Source organism: Chaetomium globosum, genomic scaffold, assembly GCF_000143365.1.
Source record: "Chaetomium globosum CBS 148.51 scaffold_3 genomic scaffold, whole genome shotgun sequence".
Taxonomy (NCBI): Eukaryota; Fungi; Ascomycota; class Sordariomycetes; order Sordariales; family Chaetomiaceae; genus Chaetomium; species Chaetomium globosum.
This window is the reverse complement of record NT_165978.1, coordinates 3,281,624-3,301,948: the sequence shown is the minus strand read 5'-3', so window position 1 is coordinate 3,301,948 and position 20,325 is coordinate 3,281,624. Positions and strand designations below refer to the sequence as shown.

The 20,325-nt window shown below is 56.6% G+C and overlaps 8 protein-coding genes across 8 annotated transcripts in view; 4 read left to right on the top strand and 4 right to left on the bottom strand.

The window, feature by feature from the left end:
* Window positions 1-348: 348 nt before the first annotated feature.
* Window positions 349-2,552, bottom strand: CHGG_06362 (uncharacterized protein; the record flags this gene model as incomplete). The annotated part of the gene is made up of 2 exons (XM_001222456.1): window positions 349-631; window positions 691-2,552. 2 exons carry the CDS (start codon window positions 2,550-2,552, stop codon window positions 349-351), a joined length of 2,145 nt encoding a protein of 714 aa, XP_001222457.1.
* A 2,082-nt stretch (window positions 2,553-4,634) lies between these two features.
* On the bottom strand, window positions 4,635-6,759 carry CHGG_06361 (uncharacterized protein; the record flags this gene model as incomplete). The annotated part of the gene is made up of 4 exons (XM_001222455.1): window positions 4,635-5,758; window positions 5,836-5,935; window positions 6,001-6,509; window positions 6,615-6,759. The coding sequence occupies 4 exons, from the start codon at window positions 6,757-6,759 to the stop codon at window positions 4,635-4,637; spliced, it is 1,878 nt and encodes a 625-aa protein (XP_001222456.1).
* Window positions 6,760-7,277: 518 nt separating this feature from the next.
* CHGG_06360 (uncharacterized protein) lies at window positions 7,278-9,729 on the bottom strand (the record flags this gene model as incomplete). The annotated part of the gene is made up of 2 exons (XM_001222454.1): window positions 7,278-9,164; window positions 9,289-9,729. 2 exons carry the CDS (start codon window positions 9,727-9,729, stop codon window positions 7,278-7,280), a joined length of 2,328 nt encoding a protein of 775 aa, XP_001222455.1.
* Window positions 9,730-10,767: 1,038 nt separating this feature from the next.
* On the top strand, window positions 10,768-11,607 carry CHGG_06359 (uncharacterized protein; the record flags this gene model as incomplete). The annotated part of the gene is made up of 1 exon (XM_001222453.1): window positions 10,768-11,607. The coding sequence occupies one exon, from the start codon at window positions 10,768-10,770 to the stop codon at window positions 11,605-11,607; it is 840 nt and encodes a 279-aa protein (XP_001222454.1).
* Window positions 11,608-12,087: 480 nt separating this feature from the next.
* On the top strand, window positions 12,088-15,999 carry CHGG_06358 (uncharacterized protein; the record flags this gene model as incomplete). Its single annotated transcript, XM_001222452.1, has 7 exons — window positions 12,088-12,743; window positions 12,892-13,134; window positions 13,887-14,014; window positions 14,519-14,877; window positions 14,933-15,610; window positions 15,890-15,899; window positions 15,962-15,999. The coding sequence occupies 7 exons, from the start codon at window positions 12,088-12,090 to the stop codon at window positions 15,997-15,999; spliced, it is 2,112 nt and encodes a 703-aa protein (XP_001222453.1).
* A 706-nt stretch (window positions 16,000-16,705) lies between these two features.
* Window positions 16,706-17,524, top strand: CHGG_06357 (uncharacterized protein; the record flags this gene model as incomplete). The annotated part of the gene is made up of 3 exons (XM_001222451.1): window positions 16,706-17,087; window positions 17,167-17,265; window positions 17,343-17,524. The coding sequence occupies 3 exons, from the start codon at window positions 16,706-16,708 to the stop codon at window positions 17,522-17,524; spliced, it is 663 nt and encodes a 220-aa protein (XP_001222452.1).
* A 300-nt stretch (window positions 17,525-17,824) lies between these two features.
* CHGG_06356 (uncharacterized protein) lies at window positions 17,825-18,475 on the bottom strand (the record flags this gene model as incomplete). Its single annotated transcript, XM_001222450.1, has 1 exon — window positions 17,825-18,475. The coding sequence occupies one exon, from the start codon at window positions 18,473-18,475 to the stop codon at window positions 17,825-17,827; it is 651 nt and encodes a 216-aa protein (XP_001222451.1).
* Window positions 18,476-19,716: 1,241 nt separating this feature from the next.
* CHGG_06355 (uncharacterized protein) overlaps window positions 19,717-20,325 on the top strand; it is a gene marked incomplete at both ends in the record, with an annotated part of 990 nt that continues 381 nt past the window's right edge. The window contains one exon of the mRNA XM_001222449.1: window positions 19,717-20,306. Coding sequence (XP_001222450.1) covers window positions 19,717-20,306 — 590 coding nt within the window. The remainder of the gene's footprint in view (window positions 20,307-20,325) is intronic.

Genomic DNA, 20,325 nt, shown 5'->3' with positions numbered 1-20,325 from the left:
AACAATAGATATACACCCATACACAAAACTCCCGCCCATGAATGTGCCCTCCAAATAACGCCCTGCCGTTGTTTTGTCATCGGCCACCGAAACCACCCGCAGCCCTCAGGCGTGCTGTATAATCCTGCCCGAGACTCGGCCCTGAGCCTGTTTTAGAACCGCCTGCCTCAGCAAGCAGTATCCCATCGGTGCCCGCCCGACCCCCGTCCTATCTTGCCCCGTGTTGGGGCCAAGATGTGCGGGCAATGCTCCGGTTCCAACGCCGAGACCGTCCGAAATGAATGAATGGCGAAATATCACAACAATGCCACCTCCGTGTTCTGCCACCACCCGGTCGTTGTTGACCGTTCAGGGATAGTCCATGCCGATATCGCCCAGATCATCTTCGTCGGTCATGTTCTGCGGATCGATCGAGTGCTTCTTCAACATGTGCCTCTTCCAGTTGTCCTTCCTGGGGAAGGATTTTGTGCCCTGCCTGGAATAATCGCATCCTGGCTGGGTGCAGTAGAATTTGCGGGTTTTCGTGTGCTTGTCGTTGATGTGGCGTTTCAGATGCGTGATCGTGCCAAAGCTTCGCCCACACCCTTCATGCTCGCATGTGCACGGCCGTTCATGGTAGCGTCGGTGGTGGCTGCAATGGTTGTCAGTTTCGCTCGAGAAAAAAAAAAAAAGATCAAGAGTTCCACTTACTTGAACTGGTGAAGCGAGTTCTTTACGACGCCACAGGCACAGACATAAGGGGGCCCGGCCGGGGTCCTACCCGGGGACCGACCCGGAGATCTGCCGGGCGAGCGGCCTGGAGACGTTCCCGGGGAATGGCTCGGGGATGGCATGGGCGACAACCCCGGAGACGGACCCGGCGATGGTGAGAGGCCTGGCGTCGGCGACGGCCCGGCCGAAAGACCCGGCGACGGCATTAGGTGGCTGTTGATAGTAGGCTCCATCTCGGCCGGCGGGGAGGGGGAGGCCGTGTAGGGCGTCAACCTCGTTTCTGGTGTGTTCTCGGTGGATGGCCCGTGGGAGGGCGGTGGCGTCGAGTAATCGGAAGTCGTCAAGTTGGTGGTGTAATAGGCCATCGACTCCTCATGAACCTGAAACCCGTTTTCCGATATGGTGGGTGGGGGTGACTGGTACGGTTGGTAAGTAGCCTGGTACTGCGCTTGGAACTGGGCTTTGAGGTCGTTGTCGAACATCTGGCCAGCCATTTCCTCCACTGGCATCGAGATGTAGGGGACAGGCTCTGGTGCCGGCGGCGGCGGCGAGTTTTGAATCATGCGCATCTCGTGCTCTAGCATCCATGCGTTCTCGGCGGGGTTAGTTGGCTTCATCATCTCCATCGGATTACCGCTTGGCCCGGCAAAGGTGTATTGGAGGGGCGGGCTGGGAAGGTCGGACACGATGGCCGGAGGTGGTAAGCTGTCGGTGCGCTGTAACGGCCCGGGGAATCTCCTGCCCTGCAGGAAAGTATTTTGTCTGCTGAAGACACCAGGCGAGGCTGTCGTATCACTGTCGAGTGGGATGCTGTCTGCTCCCGCCACAGCAGCTTGATTGACCGGAAAGACGGGATTCGCTGGAGCCGAAGTTGGCACAGGCGCAGGCGGGGCAACGCTGGTAGAGGTTGCGGTCGGTGTGGACTGCGGGTACGTGTCGGACAGTTCAATGCCCAAGGTCGGGTCGTGATAGTAATCCCAAGCCAAGCCGGGGGTCTCTATGTCGATCTCAAAGCCGGATATTGTTTGCTGGGGTTCGGGCTGGGGGAGAAGGTCGCTGGTGATGACGGACGGCGAACGCGCTCCGTCGGTGCCAGCTTGAGTAGACCGTTTGCTGTCCCGACGCTGGTGGGAAGAGCGGCGGCGGCCGTGGATTAGTCCACGGAGAGACTCTCTGAGGTGAGGGAAGTGACTGTGCTCGGAGGAATTAGAAGGGCGCTCGAAGGACTCGGGCTCTTCAGTGATGCCAACAGCAGCGATGTTGGTGAGCTCGCGGCTTGGTGGCCCATACGAGTCACTAACACTGACTTGGCGAGTGCTCTCACGGTCGGCGGTGGCCCTAGATCCTTTGGACGAGGGCTCGGCCGGTGGTTGGGTGGGAGCGGTAGCCGTCAAAGGTGACGGGTCAGTCGGTGAGGTGGGTGACGAGACGGGTGAGGGTAGGCCGTGCTCGACGTTGACGCCCTGGGGGAGGGTCGACTGAGGTTTGTGGTTTGGGTCCGTGGGTTGCGGGGCGTCTTGAGCGGTGGCGGTCTCGGGGCCGGATCCCGAGTACCTTTTGTAGGAGTTGTCATCTACATCTTGAGGGTTGAAGATGGGGCCTCCGGGACCCTGCCCCATCTCGGCCAGACCGGGATCGTCATGGTGGGCGAGCCGTCGGCGTCTGGCACGGATGACGAAGGGGAAGATACAGAACGCGATGAGGAGTGCGCCGACAACCGACCCGACCACAGCCCCAGCGATGCCGCCCGGGGAAAGCGGGCTAGCTCTTGGAACAAGCATGGACCGAGCGAGCGGCCTCGCAGCCAGAGCTGCTGCGGCGCGCTGCTGCAGCTTGTGCATGAATCGAAAGCTCACAGAGCTCTTTGCGTAATTGAGAAAACCAAGTTTCTAGAAAGTTGAGAAAACGAGAACTATCAATCGCGGTTTAGGATGGTTGAACAGGGGGCGGAACCCCAGCCACAGTGTGATGGGCCGGCTCGAGGTCGGGTGTGCGGGCGCGGGACGAGGCTGTGCCAGCACCCTGCTACGAAGTACTCCGCTGTAATTCGCTCCACGGAGGCCCCGAAAGACCAGCACGACTCCCGATTCCCGACTTCCGTCTGTGTGAATGCAGTTGGTGCTCTCTCAATTACTCGAGGGGTGTGTAGCAAATGATGAAAATTGCAGAAGAAATGGCGGCGATGAGCGAGGGCACTGCTGCCTCTAGCCGGTGCTAGAAAGTTGAGTAAACGACGATTGAGGGGTCCATGGTAGGTGGTTAAGGTTGTGGAAGGTGAGATGATGGGACGAAGAGTGAGTGAGATGGGAGGAGGAGGCCTGAGTGGATGAGTGGGTTCGGTCGACTTTCAAGTTGGGTTCCCTGCAGCCAGGTGCAGGTTGGGAAACCCGCGGACTGTGACCCTCGACACCTCAGGCAACACATTCGCACCCTGGCTGGCATACCCTGGCACACCCTGGCCGCCCTGGGCGGCCGTCATTTACAGCCGTCAAACCATCAGCCTCACGGACAGGAGGCGAGGGGCTAGGCCGCTTCTGGAGTGGCTCGAGCGTGGGTGTGACGGGATGGCTCGTGTGGCCACGGGCCACGAGCAGGCGTTGCGCTGGCCAGCGGCAGGGGTCGTGACAAACCCGAATTGGTTGCCTCCCCCAAAAAAACATGGAACTTGGAGACTTGTTGGAGAGCTTGGTGGGAGCTTGGGAGGGTTGCTGTCAACCCCGCCAACCTACCCCGACTGTGCCGAGTTATGCAGTTGGTGATTTGGGTGATGCACCTCTCAAACAGCCCAGATCAGGCCCTCAAGAGCACCCGGACCAAATCAATGGTCAACCCGTCTCAGAGCAAACCATGATTGCCTCGTCATCCCGTTGAGAGGGAGATGGTTAGGCGTACACGAAGCAATCCAAGCCATCGGCACATGAAAGAGGAGGCCGCACGAAATTGGACGAAGATGGGACGAACGAAGGCACGAAGTAGTACCTGGGCTAACAAAATTGTCGACTTGACCCCATTGAACAACCCAGCGATCTTCCCTGCGCCAAGCATTTCGGGGCCCATCTGCCCGGGTCTCCCCTCCCAACGCCACATCACAACGTGCAACGGCACCAAGGGCGAAGAACGGCCCAATCACTGGGCTCACCTTTGGTCCAAAAAAGCCGAACTCGAAAGGGGAGCAAGAAATCAAGAATAGAGGAAGGAATAGAGGAAGACGTTAAAGAAACCGAGAAAAAGAAGAGGCAAAGAAAACCGAGCAAAATAACTTTGGGCTTTCGAATGGCTTTCTTTTCGTCCCTCTAGTCCAAGGTTTCGGTGGCACCTCGATTTGAAGTTCGGCTTTTTTTATTTTTATTTTTTTTCTTGGCCAGAGAGTGTCACCTTTGATGTCTCTCCTCGCCTCCGAGCTGTTATAGCGTGGAAGCATCCTGTCGGACAACTCACCACCACGGCCACTGCCGCGGGCACCACCCACTGTAGCACGGAAACTGCAGACAGTGGTGTTATACCCGGGCTGAAGCACCCCTTTTTCTTCTGGCCTCCATCAACAAACAATATCGGTACCTCAGATGAATAACGAGGGCCCGCCGTGTTGCCGCGCTAGGGATGTACTCTTGTGTTACCAAGGCTGAGGGTTCAAATGATGGTTGAAGCAAAAGAAAGGTTCAAAACGGATGGCCTGCTCTGGATATCGTAAAGAATATTTTTACCACCATTCAACCTATCTGCCCGAGTGATGTTTCGGTCCGCATCTACTCGCCGTCAATTCTACAAAGTAAGTAGAGGGCTTTCGGACGCTGTGTTTTCCTTCACCCCTGGCCCCTGCCATATGACATCTTTTCCATCGTCCCGTCTTCCACCACCACAAATACCATCCAACCCCACCGTCCAAGTCCCTTCTACGCACCCTCCGGGTGCAGAACCTTCGCTCAGTCTCCGTTCGTACCCTGGACGTAGTCCTCATCGTACTTCCATTTAAGCGCGTTTGGGTGAGCCTGGTACCAAGGGTCGATTTTCAACAGGGCAAAGCCCGGATCGGTGGGCGCGTAGGCCTTGGGCCAGCACGGGTTGTCCGAGAGGCCGTCGTCGACGGGTGGGTTGGCCGCGTGGTCCCAGGCCGTGATGGCAAACTCGGGCCATTCGTCCACGGTGACGGCGGCCAGGGTTCTTGTTTTAACCTTGTTGACGACGACGACCGAGGTCAGATGTGCGGGGGCGCGCACGACCTTATCCTTGAAGTCGCGGTCGGACAAGGCCTTGACGGGACCGTTGAAACAGACGCGCTTGAACATGCCGTTGCCAGCGTCTTGGTTCTGCCTGTTGGGGATATATCGCACCAGCTGGCCTCGCTTGTCTTGCCCGCCCAAGTACCACTCGGGCATCTGATCATTTAGGAAATATGCCGGGGGGAATTCGTCTCTGTCGCAGTTTTTTATTTTCCAACCAGCGCCATTGTGCTCATTTTCCCACTTGTGTAGAGCTGGCGAATCCACGGTACGGAGCTTGGCCGTTGTCGCGGCCTCGGGAGGGCATGTTAGCACGGCCCATTGGGGATTCACCCGGATGGCCGAGCTGTAATGATAGCAGGCCTGTTTCCAGGCCGCCTTGCACTGATGTTGGACCTGAGTAGCGACTGCATTTTGTGCCGAAATGATGGATGTAATGATGTACTCGGTCGTTTTGGTTTCGTCTTTAACACACTCCAAAATCCGGAGAACGTTGCGGCCCGCATAAAGTCGTTGGGATTTTTTGGACGTGGCTATCTCGCATTTCGGTTTGGGGCCACGGTTGGGGCCGGGGGCTCGGGGCGTGGTCTGGTCGTTGGGGTTGCCCGAATCTCCCTTTCTTCCGGATCCCTTGGGGATATTCTTGGGCTTTTTGAAGCTCGATATACCATCAGCAATGGAGTTGAGGATGTCGAACACTTCTTTGACCTCGTCCGGGACCAGATCTGTGCCTCCGCATGGAGAGAGCCACCATGAGAAGGCTCCTTCGGGATCTTCGGTCTCTGGATAAATGTACGAGGCCATTTCCGCAGCAGTGAGGAGCAAATCTGTAGAGGACCAGCATGAGTGAGCTGACTAGCATGTTTTTAAAGAAAGGGGAAAAGGGAGTGTTTGAGCTACATACCTAAACCGGCGGTCAAGACCCGGCCGGTCCCGCCGGTTGCGATAGTCGTCCCAATGTCGAGGACCAACTTGAAAGATGACATGACGATATAGCAGGCCGTCTGGCTCGAGTTAGTACGCCAGTGTGAAGGTGGCCGGACGGCGGCGATGGTTCGCTAGGACTTACCTGAGCAATGGCGGGCATTGCTTCGATTACCGTGTCGGCAATCTCATTAATGACAACGTTATCGCAGTTGCATTCGCCATTTGCCCACTTTCCAGGCAGTCCGGTAATCGTGTGGTACGGATCTGGAGCGCCCTTTGGTTGCCAGACCACACACCCGTAGTTTGTAGTCCTGTTCTCAGCCTCAGCCTCCGCAATGTACGGCGCACACACCGATTTGCACGCCGCTATTGACCGCCCCCACTCTCGCGGATCCTGTGAGAGGACACAGCCCATCCGGTTCGAATAGCGAGTATCTCCAGTGTCGACGTAGTTTGGGTCGTTCATAGCGTCCCCGGGGTCATCACCAGGGTCGAGGTCAACAATCGGTGTCGTGCAAACGTCGCCCGGGCAGACGCCGTACTTGCACCCAAATTTGCAAAGCTGGTTCAGCTCAACATCTTCATCGTCCCAGGCGATGATGTTGGATATATTCACTCCTTTTTTTTCGGGTGGGAAAGGCGGGAGCGGGCCTGTCTCAGTGCACTCACAAAGTGAGGATGGGCAAAAGCCATAGGTGCAGGCGAATTCACAGAGGGTATCCGTGTTGGTGGTGAGATCTTCCCCCCAAATGCAACCCTCCTCTCCCGGGCTGGGCAGGTCGGTGGGGACGGCTTTGTCTTCTTCGCCGAACCTTTGTAGGTCAACAGCCCAATCAATGGTGCCCGCAAAATTCAGCTTCTTCCACTCGGCTCGTCGAGCCTCCTTGGACGTCGGCGTCATGTAGCTGACATAGTCCCCTGACGAACCAGCATTAGCACCTTGGGAGCGAGGGGAGAAAGGCGGCTCAACACACCCTTATATAGCAGAACGTCCGTGTCAGAGGCGTCGTCGTGGAATCCGCGTGCCTCTCTTCCGCTCCGGGCGAGAATTTCCATAATCTCGGCGTACCCAAGATAGCCGGGTGTGTTCGTGCAACGGCCAGGGTGTGCGTCGGATACGAGTCTTGTCCCGGTAAACTCGCACATGGGCCCCCAGCAGCCGTCTTGGGCCATGTGGAACGAGCGGCCGTAGCTAGCTTCGCCGACGAAAATCTTATTGTTGGGCACGCCGGCCTTGGTAACTATCTCGTGGCCATACCTGGTTAGCACTCCTGGTGGTATGCCATGGGTGTAGGGGGATACAGACTGATGGAAAGCGAGCTACGCGTCTCGGTCAAGTTCACTGCATTCATGGGACGAGGCAAGTCAGCATTTGAGATCCCATCACTTCACAAGCTCATATTTCTGGGGTTCCAGGGGTCAATCGGCCCTACCGTGACTCCGGATGCACTTTCCGGACGGGCACGCGTCGTATGCGTCGGCGTTGCCATAATCCCACTGGCCGTGCAGGTCGTAGGTCATGAAGACGATGTAGTCGATCTGCGCCGCGATGCGGTCGATGGGGAAGGCCTGCAGGTACCAAAACGAGGCTGGCGCGGCAATCGAGACCGACTTTTTGGCGCCGACCTTCTGCTTCAGCGTGGTGAGGAAAGCGAGATATCCTGCGCCGTCTCCCTTTTGGCCGATGGGTTGGCCGCCCACGTCGATATCGGGGGCCTGCATTACACGGGAAACACGTTCGGTCAGCCAAAGGTTGCTATAGTAGGTATCCTGGAAATACTTAATACTTACGCCGGGATACTCCCAGTCGATATCGACGCCGTCGAGCCCTTCGTCGTCGAGGAACTTGGCAATGTTGGAGGCGAAAACGGCGCCGTTGTCGAGGATGGCCGAGCGGATGATATTAAAGGTCGCCGCTTCGGTCGAGTAGGCCCAGCCGCCAAACGCGAGGATACGCTTCACGTTGGGCAGGGCCTTGAAGTCGGCCCACTGGTTGTAGGGGTCTGTGAGAACAACCTTCCAACCGATCGGGTCGATCTCGGCGAAGGACCAGTGTATGTGGGTGTAGCTACCGTCGGTGTTGGCTGCCTTGGAGCTAAGCCACAAGCAGTCGCGCTTCATGTTGTACGACTCGTAGTACCCGATCCGCTGGAAGGCCGCGGGCGGTCCCGAGTTGACCTTAATGTCGGTCCCGCAGTTGGAGACACACGTGTTCTGGTAGCCCTTCTCCTTGCTTCCCGGCCCGCCCCCTTCGGGCGCGTGGATCTCGCAGTGGGCGGGGAACGGACCACAGAACCCCCAATTGCTGCAACAAGCTTTGAGAGGGCAGGGGTTGAGCTCGCCCATTGCGTTTTTCCACCGGTCAAAATCGGGTGGCAGCTGTGTTCCGGGGACTAACGGGCCGCAGCTGGCTCCCTCCTGGGGCGGGGGCAAGGGCGCGAAGCCGTCGCTGATGCACATGTTGTAGCCGAGGAGCATGTCCTTGCATTCCGTCCAACCCCATGTCTTGCCCTTGTTCCACGCTTCCAGCTCGCTGGTTGTGACGTGGTACCGCTTGGCTAGTACATCGCACGTGTCCCCGTTCTGGATGAGGTGTGTCGCGCAGGTGCCATCCAGATCTGGCTGCGGCGGCTGGGGCTTGTAAGGGTCGCCTGCCGAACAACACACATAGTCGTCCGGCATAAGGGTACCGCAGAGATCGGCTGCCGGGTTGTACTTGTAGAAATTGGCAGCTGAGATGCCACAGCGGGCTACGAGGGTATCGCAGCCGTCCCCTGCCACAACTTGGATATAACGGCAGGTGGCTCTCCGGTCTATCTGGCCGTTCCGGGCCCGGCGCTGCCGAGGGAGTTGAGTAAAGCCCGCTGCGGAAGATGTCGTGGCATTACCGTCGAAAGACTTGTTGTTGGTGTTGTTGTTGCTCCCTGTCACTATCGGCGCCCCCGCAACCTTGAAGACTTTCGCCCCTTTTAGGTCACCGGCGCCTTTGAGGTCCCCGCCCGCGGCACAAATTCCCTTGCTCCATGCTAGAGCTGTGCTTTGGAGCGCTGCAAGATTGGCGGACGCGCCGATCGCGATGCCAAACACATCTCCTGGCCGCTCCTTATTGCCGCAGAGCTGAGCAATGGTGTGGTTGGGCACCGCAGATTCGAGCCGAAAACGACTTTTGAGCGCTGTTATGGCCGACGTAGCGGTAGGCTTGCCGAGAGCCGCGCCAATGTAAAGGGCCGCAGCCGTTTGCTTGTGCCAGGCAAACAGGAAGTTCTCATCACAGTTGTCTTGGGCGCTGAAGAACTCCCCCATGCCCTCCAACAGACGAGCAATGTCGGGGGGGGTTTCCCCGTCGCCGCCATCGGTGCTGACGGTCACTTGTATGGAGGCCCCTCGGATTTCGGCTGGGGAATCAAGGCAGGCTGGAGACGAGTTCAACCCGAGGAGCGAAGAACTTCTCCGACTTCTTGGGGTTTGCCACAGGCCTTGGATCACGGGCCGAGGCCGTTCCAAAAGCTTGGTGAGAAGTGGTGTTGAGTGCGCAGCTGCGAATCAAGATGGTGGAAGCCGGATCGTCCAGAGGTTGCGTCACCGAGAACTGGAGTAGCAGAGGCTCCTCGCAACGGCGGAGGCGGTCAACTGACAGGTATGGAGTCCAGCTGTGAATATTGGCGTAGTCGACACAAGGGAGCGGACAATCATGCTGGCTAGGGTCGTAAGCCCGAGGGTCGCTGATGGGCGATGGGTCACCGTCGCCGGCTGGTGCCACAGCCTGAGTCCCATCGAGGTTCAAGGCAGCGTGGACGACATGGGTTCCAAGAACGAGGGATGCCGCGAGTGCCCTCGCCACAACCCGCACTTTCACAAGAGGGCCCGACATGAGAAGAACTGGCCTCTTCAACGTCGTCAGTCTGGCGGGCGAAAATAGGTGAGAATGTGGGATTCAGGGGCACGTACTCCAATGTGGCTCCCACCAACAGCCGGCGCCAACGTTGATATATAGGGGCATCTTCACGCACCAAGTCCCAGGATGGAGCTCTGAGATGAGTGCGCCTGGGTGCCATCTGTAACGCTTTCCCCGTCTATTCCCGAGAAACATGTATCTGTACATCTTCGAAGGAAATTAGTTAAAGCTTGCACCAACAGGCCGTGCCGATCACATCCTGGCGACCAGGTCTCACCGTCTCGGAGTCGGACACAAGAGGCTGTCAGCTTTTGGCCCCCACTGCCCGAGTGTCAGGACTCGAGAGCAACTGAGAACTTGGGCACTCGTACTAAGTAAGCCCCAGGGCCGTAACGCATATTATTGTGCAAGATCTGTCTCGTTTCTGTTTTCCGTATGTGTATGGCGGGTGGCATCTCATGCCGCGATCGCGTTCCTTCTTTTTTTTCTTTTTTTTCTTTCCAACGAAAGTGGTTATATGAAGTTCGCGACAAGTCAAGTGCCGTCAATTCCCTTGGCGTGAAGCTTGTGCTTGGGGGTGGGGGCTGAAAGGGAGAGAGCGAAGTGGAGAGAGGACTCCACTTCTTTGGTTGCTCGTTCGGTCTCCCGGTATTATTTTCAAGCATTGGGCTTACACCCACCAGCGCGTCGTTTCAGCCATCCAATTGACACACGAGGATACAGCTTTCGAGGGCTGCCAAGATCACTAGTGGTGCACTCGGTGATTCCCTGCCAGGAAACTACGGACATCGGCCCGCGACCGAGCGGAATTCGATCCGACGTCAGGCCTTTTCTAAGTTTTCTTCCTGTGAATCCTGTCTCTTCCCAGGCTACCAGGCACGAATGACCTTGCAGCCTTGCCCTTGCCCTCCTTTCGCATCCACTTGACAACTCGTTTGAATCTTCGCGACGGTCCGACGGCCATACCGACGACGATCTCACTCGTTCACATCCCCGCGGCCCCCAACAAGCGAAATGCCCCAGCTCGATGAGGTTAGTTACTCGCGCGAGGCGACCATTGCCGCTGTTCGAGAGTACTACCGCTTTCTTACCCGCATGTACCTCAACGAGTGCTACGTCGCCGAACCCCCCGAAGAGGGCTGGCCTGAGATCAACACCGAGGCCCTCAGTGGGTTAGGAAAAACGGACGAAGTCATCTCGTTGCTCCGCCATCTTCCTTACATTCGGGCCAGCAGTGACTGGGTTTATGAGGGTGCCCCCGGATGTCGCTTTGCTGATTGGCGAGACATCGCTCACTCCATCGCCCTCGGTGAACTGCCGGCCGAGGATCTGAGAAGCACGACCGAGGGTGGGCTCCCGGAATCTATATCCCCACATGTCGTCGGCCTCACCGATGGCGGGTTCCGTAACCTGGCATTCCTGCTCGATACCAAGCTCGGTATAATCTACTGGGACGACTGCCACAGCGACATCAAGAACAATCCCCCTCGGGAGCCCATCATCGGTGACGAGTACGAAGACGACTCCGACGTCGAGATCATGAATTGGCGCCTGGATGAATCAGTTGCGTGGACTATCCCCGATTTCTTCGAGATTCTCAAAGGCCAGTTCCGGCAGCTGAATTATGTTCCCATCAGCCCGCGTAAAGTGTACCATGCCGACGTCATTGAGCAACTCATGTCTAGGGCGGGGCAAGGCAGAGAGGGCCTCCCCATGGTGCAGGCCGTTTATCGGGCACACGGGTGGCCAGATATGGAACGCTACCGCAAGCAGGATTGTTTGAAGGCAGTCCAGGACCTGTTCGAGGAACGCTGTCCGGACTACGCAGACTCCCGGCGTTATGATGACGAGTGAATTCCGCCTCCGACGGCTTTCGGACTCTCTGCCGAAGGCCTCAGACCTCACGAATAAACAGTCTTCTATTTCAGGAACTTTGTGTTGAAATTGCATTTGCCAAGGTGCAAGGGCAAAATCTCCTGACTGGCCTAGCCGCCGTGTTTTCGAGAGAGGTGGGGACACTTTCATGGTTCGGCTCTTCGGTTCCACTTGCCAAGGCACCCCATAGGATCATGGAGGTGTGTACAGGTACATGCACGCAGACAGGGGCAAAGTCTGCTGTCTCTGGGCTACTAAGTGTCTTACCTATGTACGGCATTTTTCTGGCGTCTTTTTTTCCGCCCCCATCCCATCAGCCGTCCCATAGCTCATCTGCGACGGGGGTGGACCGATGGTACAAGACTGCTTCCTCAGCTTGACTTCCTCACTCGTTCGGCCTACTTCCAAGCTCTGCGGTTACGAGCCACGATCCATGATACCGTTCATACGCACACCAGCATGGCGAGAACAGCAGCCCTCATACTGGCGCTCGCCAGCTTCGCGGCCACCGTCTCCGGCCTCACGGACACGGCGTCGATCGACTATACCGACCTACACCCGATAGTTGCTCCCACGGCGGCCCCTGACGCCAGCGAAACAGATCCGTGGCGATGCGCAACTGAGGACCCCATGACCTATCTCTCCGTGCCGATGCCGACCGGAGAGCTACGGGAGGCCCATGATTCATTCGGCTCCAGCTTGATCCAGACCTGCCTCACATCCGGGACCTATGACTACCCCTGCGCCTTCCCCGACAAATCGCGGTGGTGCGGCTTCACCACGGCCATGCCCGCTTCGCTCCTCCCAGCGTACACACAGTACGCCCGCAGCGCATCTTCATGGTGGGCGGCCAACAGCGCCAGTGTCATCCGCATCGCCGAGGAGTGCCCCATCATGTGGTACGAAGCCTCCAACTTTGGGGTCTTGGGCGGCGCCGTCTTTCTGAACCACACGCTCATCAACGCCGAGTGCTATGCCGAAGCGAACCCGACCCTCACCTTGTCGGCAACCGAGCAGCCCACCGCCACACCGGGCCAGGGAGCCACGGAATCCGACCCGACCAGCACCGCGACCCCCCAGCCAACCCAAACAAGCAGCTTGCCCAACTCCCGGCGGTAAGCCCCCCACCATGTCCAGCATCATCCTTCTCCCCGTACTCGCCCTGCTCCTCGCGATTACCACCTCCGCCACATGTCAGCCCTCCCGCCCTTCCCCTGTTCCACCCCCCCCCCCCCCCCTTTCCAATCCCTCCCCCAAACCCAGCAACTTCCAGAGAGCCCACTTCCAGTCAGTCCCGCTAACCACACCACACCCCTCCACAGGATCCTGCAACGGCGGCACCCACGCCGACGGCGAATCCGACGCCTACGCCGATCTCTGCAGCTTCGCCTGCAGCTTCGGCTACTGCCCGCCGGGCCCCTGCCAGTGCACCTCCTACGGCGTGCCCGGCAAGCCGCCCGCATCCAATGGGATGGACGGCTGTCCGCTGGTCCCCGGCGGTGGGGGGTACGTGGGGCTGTGTAGTTTTGCGTGTAATCGGGGGTATTGTCCGGAGACGGTTTGTAAGTATTGTTAGCGGGGGTGTGGGGTTTGAGGGGTTGGAGAGAGGGGGGGTGAGGCTGTGGTTGACGAGGGAAAGTCGGGGAAGGGGAAGCGGAAAACTCAGTTGGGAGGAGTTTGTTTTTTTGCTGCAAAGGCTTGATTTATTAGTGGGGTGTGGCGAGTGTTGACGCGGTCATTTTCAAAAATCTACCTAGGCATTTCAGGCCACCTAGATCCTTCGCCGGCTCACTCAGGTGGGCAGTGGCAGCCAGATGTACTAGATCTCACCTACCTATGTAATTACCTAGATACCCAATGAGAGACGTAATATTGGGTTCCATAATAGCTTTCATTAAGAGAAGGTCTATTTCCACTATAAGGCTTGGCTATTTCCACTATAATCTCTATACATAACCCTAACCCTGACAAAAAGGTACATCAGTGATTCTGCCACAGCGGCAGGTCCCCTATCTATTCTGCCACCCCACCTCAACTGCCTTTCTCTCCTTCACCAACTCACCACTTTCAAGTCAATCGCGCCACGGAGCAAGTAGGCTCCGAGACACATACCCACTGCATTTTTGGCGCCTTGGTGAGCTCTTGAGCTCTATCGAAACGTATCACTTTTAACTACTAACTATGAGCTTAAGCAATGATTCTGACCAGCCAGAGGCCATAGAGCAGACTAGATAGACATAAAGAACCGACATTGTGAGCGAAAACGTCGTTGTTGGGCGATCCCAGCGATTCCAGCGATTGGGAGTAATTGAGAGCGACCGCAGGGCTGCGATGACGATGGGTCAGGCAGCGAAGCTCTGTCACCGCTTGCCTATTCAGGGAGGCGGTGAGAAAGTGAGGGCAGACGCGATGTATTATAGTGGAATAGCCGATCCTTATAGTGGAAATAGACCTTCTCTTCATTAATCCTGTCCGGAGGACAATATTGCGCTCAAACTTTTGGAAATTACTATGGGAAAGTGATAAGTTAATTGCGGGTCTGAGCCTGCCTTATCCTCCATCGGCAATTGGTCAGAAACTTCAAGCCTGGAGCCGTGCCTAATCACGTGCGTGTCAATTGACTTTCCCGCGTACGGAGTGTTTGCCGATTGTCGCTTGACACTTTTACTTCCGCTATGGGCGCTGTTGACAGTTATCATGGACAACAGCGCCGCATCGGTGGCGCGCAAGATGTGTCCTCGATGTCGCACCGAAAAAGACATCGGCCAGTTTCATGACCTTCGCGGTCATGGGAAGGTTGTTACACAGTGTTTAAAATGCCGGAACAAACGGAAGCTTCAAGTAAACCCTCTCCTGACTTCGTTTCTTTGCCTTACCTAAACCGTCGCAGCATACCATATCCCGAGCCAGTTCTTCGGCGGCCTCAGCGTCATCCTGATCGGGGACTTCTTCCAGCTTCCCCCTGTTCTGAACAAGCCGCTGTACTCAACGCGCGACGACCTGAAGGATATCGAGATGGTCGGGCGCAACGCGTACCTCTCGTTCGACAAGTCCGTGTTCCTGACCACAATACAGCGGCAGCAGGGCGAAGACCAGGCTCCTTTCCGGCGGGCCTTGGAAGAACTGCGAAAGGCTGATGTGTCGGTACCCTCCTGGGAGCTCCTCGCTTCGAGATGCTCTGTCAAGCTCTCACCCGAGGAGGTTGACAGCTTTGCTGATGCGCTTCGCATCTATCCCACCAAGGCCCAGGTCGTCGAGTACAACCACCAACACATGCTTGGCCTGGACAGCCCTCGCCATTCAGGTCGAGGCAAAGCATGAGGGTGTTGGTGCGGAGAAGGTTGAATCCTCAAATGCCGGCAACTTGGCCAAGCGCTTGCCCTTGTGTGTTGGTTGCAGGGTGATGCTGACGCGGAATTTGTGGGCCAACGTCGGGCTCGTCAACGGCGCACAGGGCACAGTCTACGACATATCCTGGAAAGAAGGTGCCGACGTGCTGCGAGACCCGCCCGAGGTCATCATGGTGGCCTTCGATGACTACGACGGCCCGGGCTTCACGATGCCGAACGGGGAGCCGCTCCGTAGTGGAGAGAAGCTGGTTGTTCCCATCCTCCGAGTGCGGCAGGAATTCATGATCGGCGCCAACTCATGTTCAAGAGAGCAGTTCCCGCTGCTGGTCAGCTATGCGATCACCGTCCACAAGTCACAGGGCATCACCCTGGACAAAGTCGTCTGCGATATCTCTGCGTCAGAGTTTGCTTCTGGCCTCTCCTACGTGGCCGTTTCCCCAGTAAAGACACTCGGCGGGCTGATGTTTGAGCGACCCTTCGACCGCAGCAGGGTCTATCGCGAGACACCATCACGAGCCATGGGTTTGAAGTTATTGGATCACGCTACTAGGCGACTGCAGGCGTTAGATGCTGTGGCCGGGGTGGATCCTTCAGAGGAGTTAAGTGGGTTTATAAGTAGCGACGAAGAGAGTGTAGAGGCATGAGTACTTAGAATATAATAGAAATGATTGGTATAAGTGTGATGAGAAGTTCAAGTGGATGGAGTTGTTGGCCGACGGACAGATATTGGCGCTTCGTCTCTCCCGTATTCAACCCTAACCCGGATTGTCCTCCGGAGAGGGACAGGAAAATTGCCAGGAGCGGGAGAGAGGAAGGAAGCGCCCCGTAGCGTAGCGAAGGGCCGCGCGACTGACGAACGAAGCGACGCCAGCAATTTTACAAAATGAGTGTGATACTATCCAATGCTACAGCATCACCGAGGTACGTATGCACGCGTGCCAAAGTTTTGGGGGTGCTCAAATCAGACTGCCGTTTATTCATAGACTCAAAAAGCGGAGGTCCCCCCGATGTGTCCAAGTAGGTGCCACTCCCCAAGTAGCTAAAAAGGAACCGAACTCTAGCTGTAGGTGGCGACGAAACATTTGATTATTAGATGAACGAAAAAAAAACTATTCGGAAGCCCGGAAACTAGATATCTAGCTTTTTCTTTGCTTGGTGTTCCCGCTGAGATCTTTTTAGCTTAGGCTGTGTTCCTGTCGGTCCGCTATGGAGCCGTATCATTGGCATAGGATGTGAGCGCTTCATGGGCCCGACTTCTATTTTGATGGTTCGAGTTAACAGAAACATGCGCAGTATTCTTTTTCTCTTTCACCTTTGTCGCGGACCTGGTCGACATTCGGCAGCGACCGGCGCAAAGACGGTCCCGGGTTTTCCGTCTAACCTGCTTCCAACCTCATGGTCACGACTGAACTCTTCAGTGTCTGGGTGTTTGTTAGTGTGATCCTTCGTCTAGTTAACTATAATTACCCCGGCGTGTATCTAAAATTAACTTGCCACCTGTGGCCCAGTAACCCAAATTCATGCAGAGATCGTGTGTAAGAGGCAACAGCCTTGGCAGGGATGACTTGGAGGGTGTACAAAGTACGGCGCAAGGGAGACCTGAGCCAACAAAAATCCAACTCGTTCATCCCACTGTGTTTCTCGGCGCGTTTGGTTGCTGTTATCCAGGACCTACCGCGATAGTCGGATAGCCTCGACAGCCTACAACCTCCGATCAGTAATTCAGGATGGTTCACCTCACAAACTCCATACTCGCCGTGGTGCTGGGCCTTTCGACTCTCTCCGCGGCAGCCCGCCATTCGACCGATTCCGAAAAGACACACAAGCCCTCGTCCTTTGGCTACTTTGAAGACTGTAAAGCATACACTGGCAGCGACCCCAACCCAGCCCCAATCATCACCGATGAGGATGGCTTTCCACGATACCTGGTGAAGAGGGATATCCCACAGGCCAACTGCAACCACCCTACCAAAGAATACGAGTTCCGAAACGGCCGACTGGTATTTGTCGGATACAAATATCCCAGCAGGGGCGCCAGGTGTGGCCGGCTGCCGAAATACCGGTACTGCCTCTGGCACACCATGTTCGGTGACAAGAAGGCCATGGCTGGTGAGCACGAACGCTAGGATAAAGGTCCACGAGTGTTTGCAAAGCAGAAGTGGTAGCTGACAACTTGAATTCCCTCAAGGCACCCGCAACTGCCTCCCTCATGTCGTGGAGCCGAACCCCCGTTCCATCTCGACTTGCAACTGCTGGGTTGAAATCATCCACCGCGGCGGAGCTGGAAGTAGGTGCTTTGTATTCTCTGTAATCTCTAACAAATGGGTCGATTGTTTAACTAATACCCTCCTCCTTTCAATCTAGCCCGCACATGCGATGCCATCGCGAAAGGCGTCGGAGCCACCGTTGAGCAGATCAAGGAATGGAACCCCTGGGTTGGCGACGACTGCGACAGCGGACTGTATGCCGGCATGGGCAGCTGGGACCCAAGGGCTGTCTGCGCAGGTGTCAAGGGCTTTGTACCGCCTGGTGGCGCCGACCTCTGACCATAGGTAGGTATATAGGCTTAGTAATTAGGGTCGAGCAGCTTCAGGGGTCAGGGCACGTTTATCCGGGGCATACTTCTTGGCTCCTTGCATCAGGATGCCTAGGTATGATCTATATGTCGGAGGAGATGATTGTGGAGGTTGTTTTATGTTTAAGATAAGAATCTTATCACTCTCTTCAGACTACCCATACTAATTACGACAAACCGGCAGCGCCCCCCATTATACCCCTGATTCTGACTTTTGTACGTGCCGACTTCCACCTAAAAAATCGGTATTTGCTCTTCCTTGTGGCAACCATCAGACTATCACAAAGCTGTCCCTGGGCCACTCCCCTCGCGTGACTTCACGATATGCCGCACCCTCCAGGCGATCTGTCATCTCCTCGCCCACATACTTGTCGTCGTCATACTGGTAGGGCTGAAGCCCCAGCAATCCGACTCGACGGTAACGGTGTTGCGGCCCGCTGCGATCGTGTTCTGCCGCCAGCGGCTGTAAGATGAGGAGATAGAGCACTTTATCCGTCTTTGCAATCTGGACAAGTGTGAACCTGGTGCTGCTGCTCGATACTGTCACGGAGCGACTGCTGGACGTCGAGGCGAGGAAATCCGGTCTAGTGAGGACGATCTGTGCTAGCTTTCTCGTACGCGGCAGCCGCCCCAGCCGTGTCAGCGCCCTCAACACCAGACTTGCAGGGCTTGATAAACCACCCGAGTAGCTGCCGAGCCAGAGGTGGAGGTGGCGATAAGGGGCTTCCAAGACTAGCTCGCCGCCTTCTACGCTGCCAAAGTCGTCACCGGGTTTGCTACGGACCTCGACGCTGACAACCTTTGCCGCATACGTGTAGGGGCCCCGGTAGAATTGGGTGGGCCAGGATAACTCAGCGCCAGACTTGGCTCCCGCCCAGCTCCACGACGGCGCCCGGTGCTCGGAAGAAACCCCCGGCAGCATTTCGTCATTAGAAGACTCCGCTGTGTTGTCCTGATACTCATAATACCCCGAAAGTCGAAGCAGCGCACGCAGAAGTGGACTTCCCGGCGGCCCGCGGCCTTTTGGCCCTGTGACGGCACCCCAGAGTAAGCCTTGGAGAAGATCTCCCCTCCAGAGCCCTGCGCAATACTGGTCCCCCAGCTGTGCATGAAAACGCTTCGCAAACGCGGCAACTGCCGTCAAGTGGTCGTTGTCGGATGTGAAGTTGCCGCTTAGTATGCTCTTTGACCAACTTGTACCAAGCCGAGTACGCTTGCCTCCGTGGGATCGGCCCCGTCATCGGGAATTTTAACCCTTGAAGGATCGGATAAGATCTCAGACTCCTCGGATGGTTCTATAGCCATGCCGGTACGACAATGCCAGATTATCCGTTTACTGAAATAGTCGGACTAGCTCTACGATTGATCTCTCAGGCGATCCGAGACTTGCTCCGGGTGGTGGAAGGATTCCAAGTCTCCAAGTAATAGCTCGTCGAGTTTGAGCGTCGGAGGAGAGTACAAAAAGTATGCAAATGGTCGGACAGAGCTGACTTCCCACATATGTGCGGAGAAATGTCGAAGGCTTGAAGCCCAACAAATGTTGTTTTGCGGCCGGGGTACATACGTACCAATAAAGAACCTGGTGTAGCTTCACTTAGCTCTAGCTTCTTCGGGACTTTTAACTAGGTAACCATTTTGATAGGGGCTTGGCTTGCTCAAGACTATTAGCCCGTTGATATCAGGGTGATGGAGGCGTCAAGTAGAAGCACGAGAAACTGCACCATTGCAACGACAACAATGATGTTGCTGGCAAGACGTTCTCTACACAGTAACGATGAACAATGATACCCAATCAAACAAAAATACCATGACGCACTCCAGCTGCACAATTGCTACTTGGTGTCCCGCATTGGTCGTACCAGCAGCTCTCCAAGGAGGCGTTGGGCAAGTCTGGAACCGCGGGGTCGACGACCAATCAGTTGGCCCATCAGGCCATCGATGACGCCGAGGGCGGGATCGAGTCCGCGCGTCACTGGCCTTTGCCTGTTTCTGCCCCCGAGTTTCCCGAATATGGGCTCAGGTGCAACCACCATTTAAGGGGTTCTCAGCTGCCTGTTCTAGTGGACCCGAGTCCTGTCTTAGATCAGTCTTAAATACGAAAGACGCATCGTTGAATCATCTCTTTCGGTGTAAGTGCATAGCCGAGCTTCCCGAGGAGCGACCATGAAGCCGTTTGCACTCCTCTTCGCGGCGACTGCCGCCGCTCTCGTCACGCCTGGCGTGGTCAGCAAGCAACAGACACCCTTGGCCACAGACCAGGACAAGACAGCAGAGCAGAATGTCGTCCAGGCCTGGTGGGATGGACTCCCCAACCCGACCAGCCTCATGTCCCCGATCGAGGACCGCATCACCAAGAGCATCCAGCACAGCACCCAGGATGATTTCCTCTCCCTGATCGACCCCGAGGCGCAGGAGGAAGACCACCCGCACCCGCACCCCCGGCCCCCGCACCGCAGACACGGCCGGCACGGCCACCACGGCGACCCGGACAAGACCATCTACGAGCTGATCAAGGAGAACAAGCACACGACGCGGTTCGCCCACCTCGTCGAGAAGCACGACGAGATCAAGCAACTCCTCCAAGACACCAAGCACAACCACACCCTCTTTGTCCCGACCGACCGCGCCTTCAAACACTTCCTCCTCCACCACGGCGGCGGCGGTGACAACGACGACGACGACGGCGACCACCACAAAGGCCCCAGCAAAGAATTCCTCCTGGCCCACGGCAAATACCACATCACGCCCGGCCTGTACCCCCTTCCACCGCAT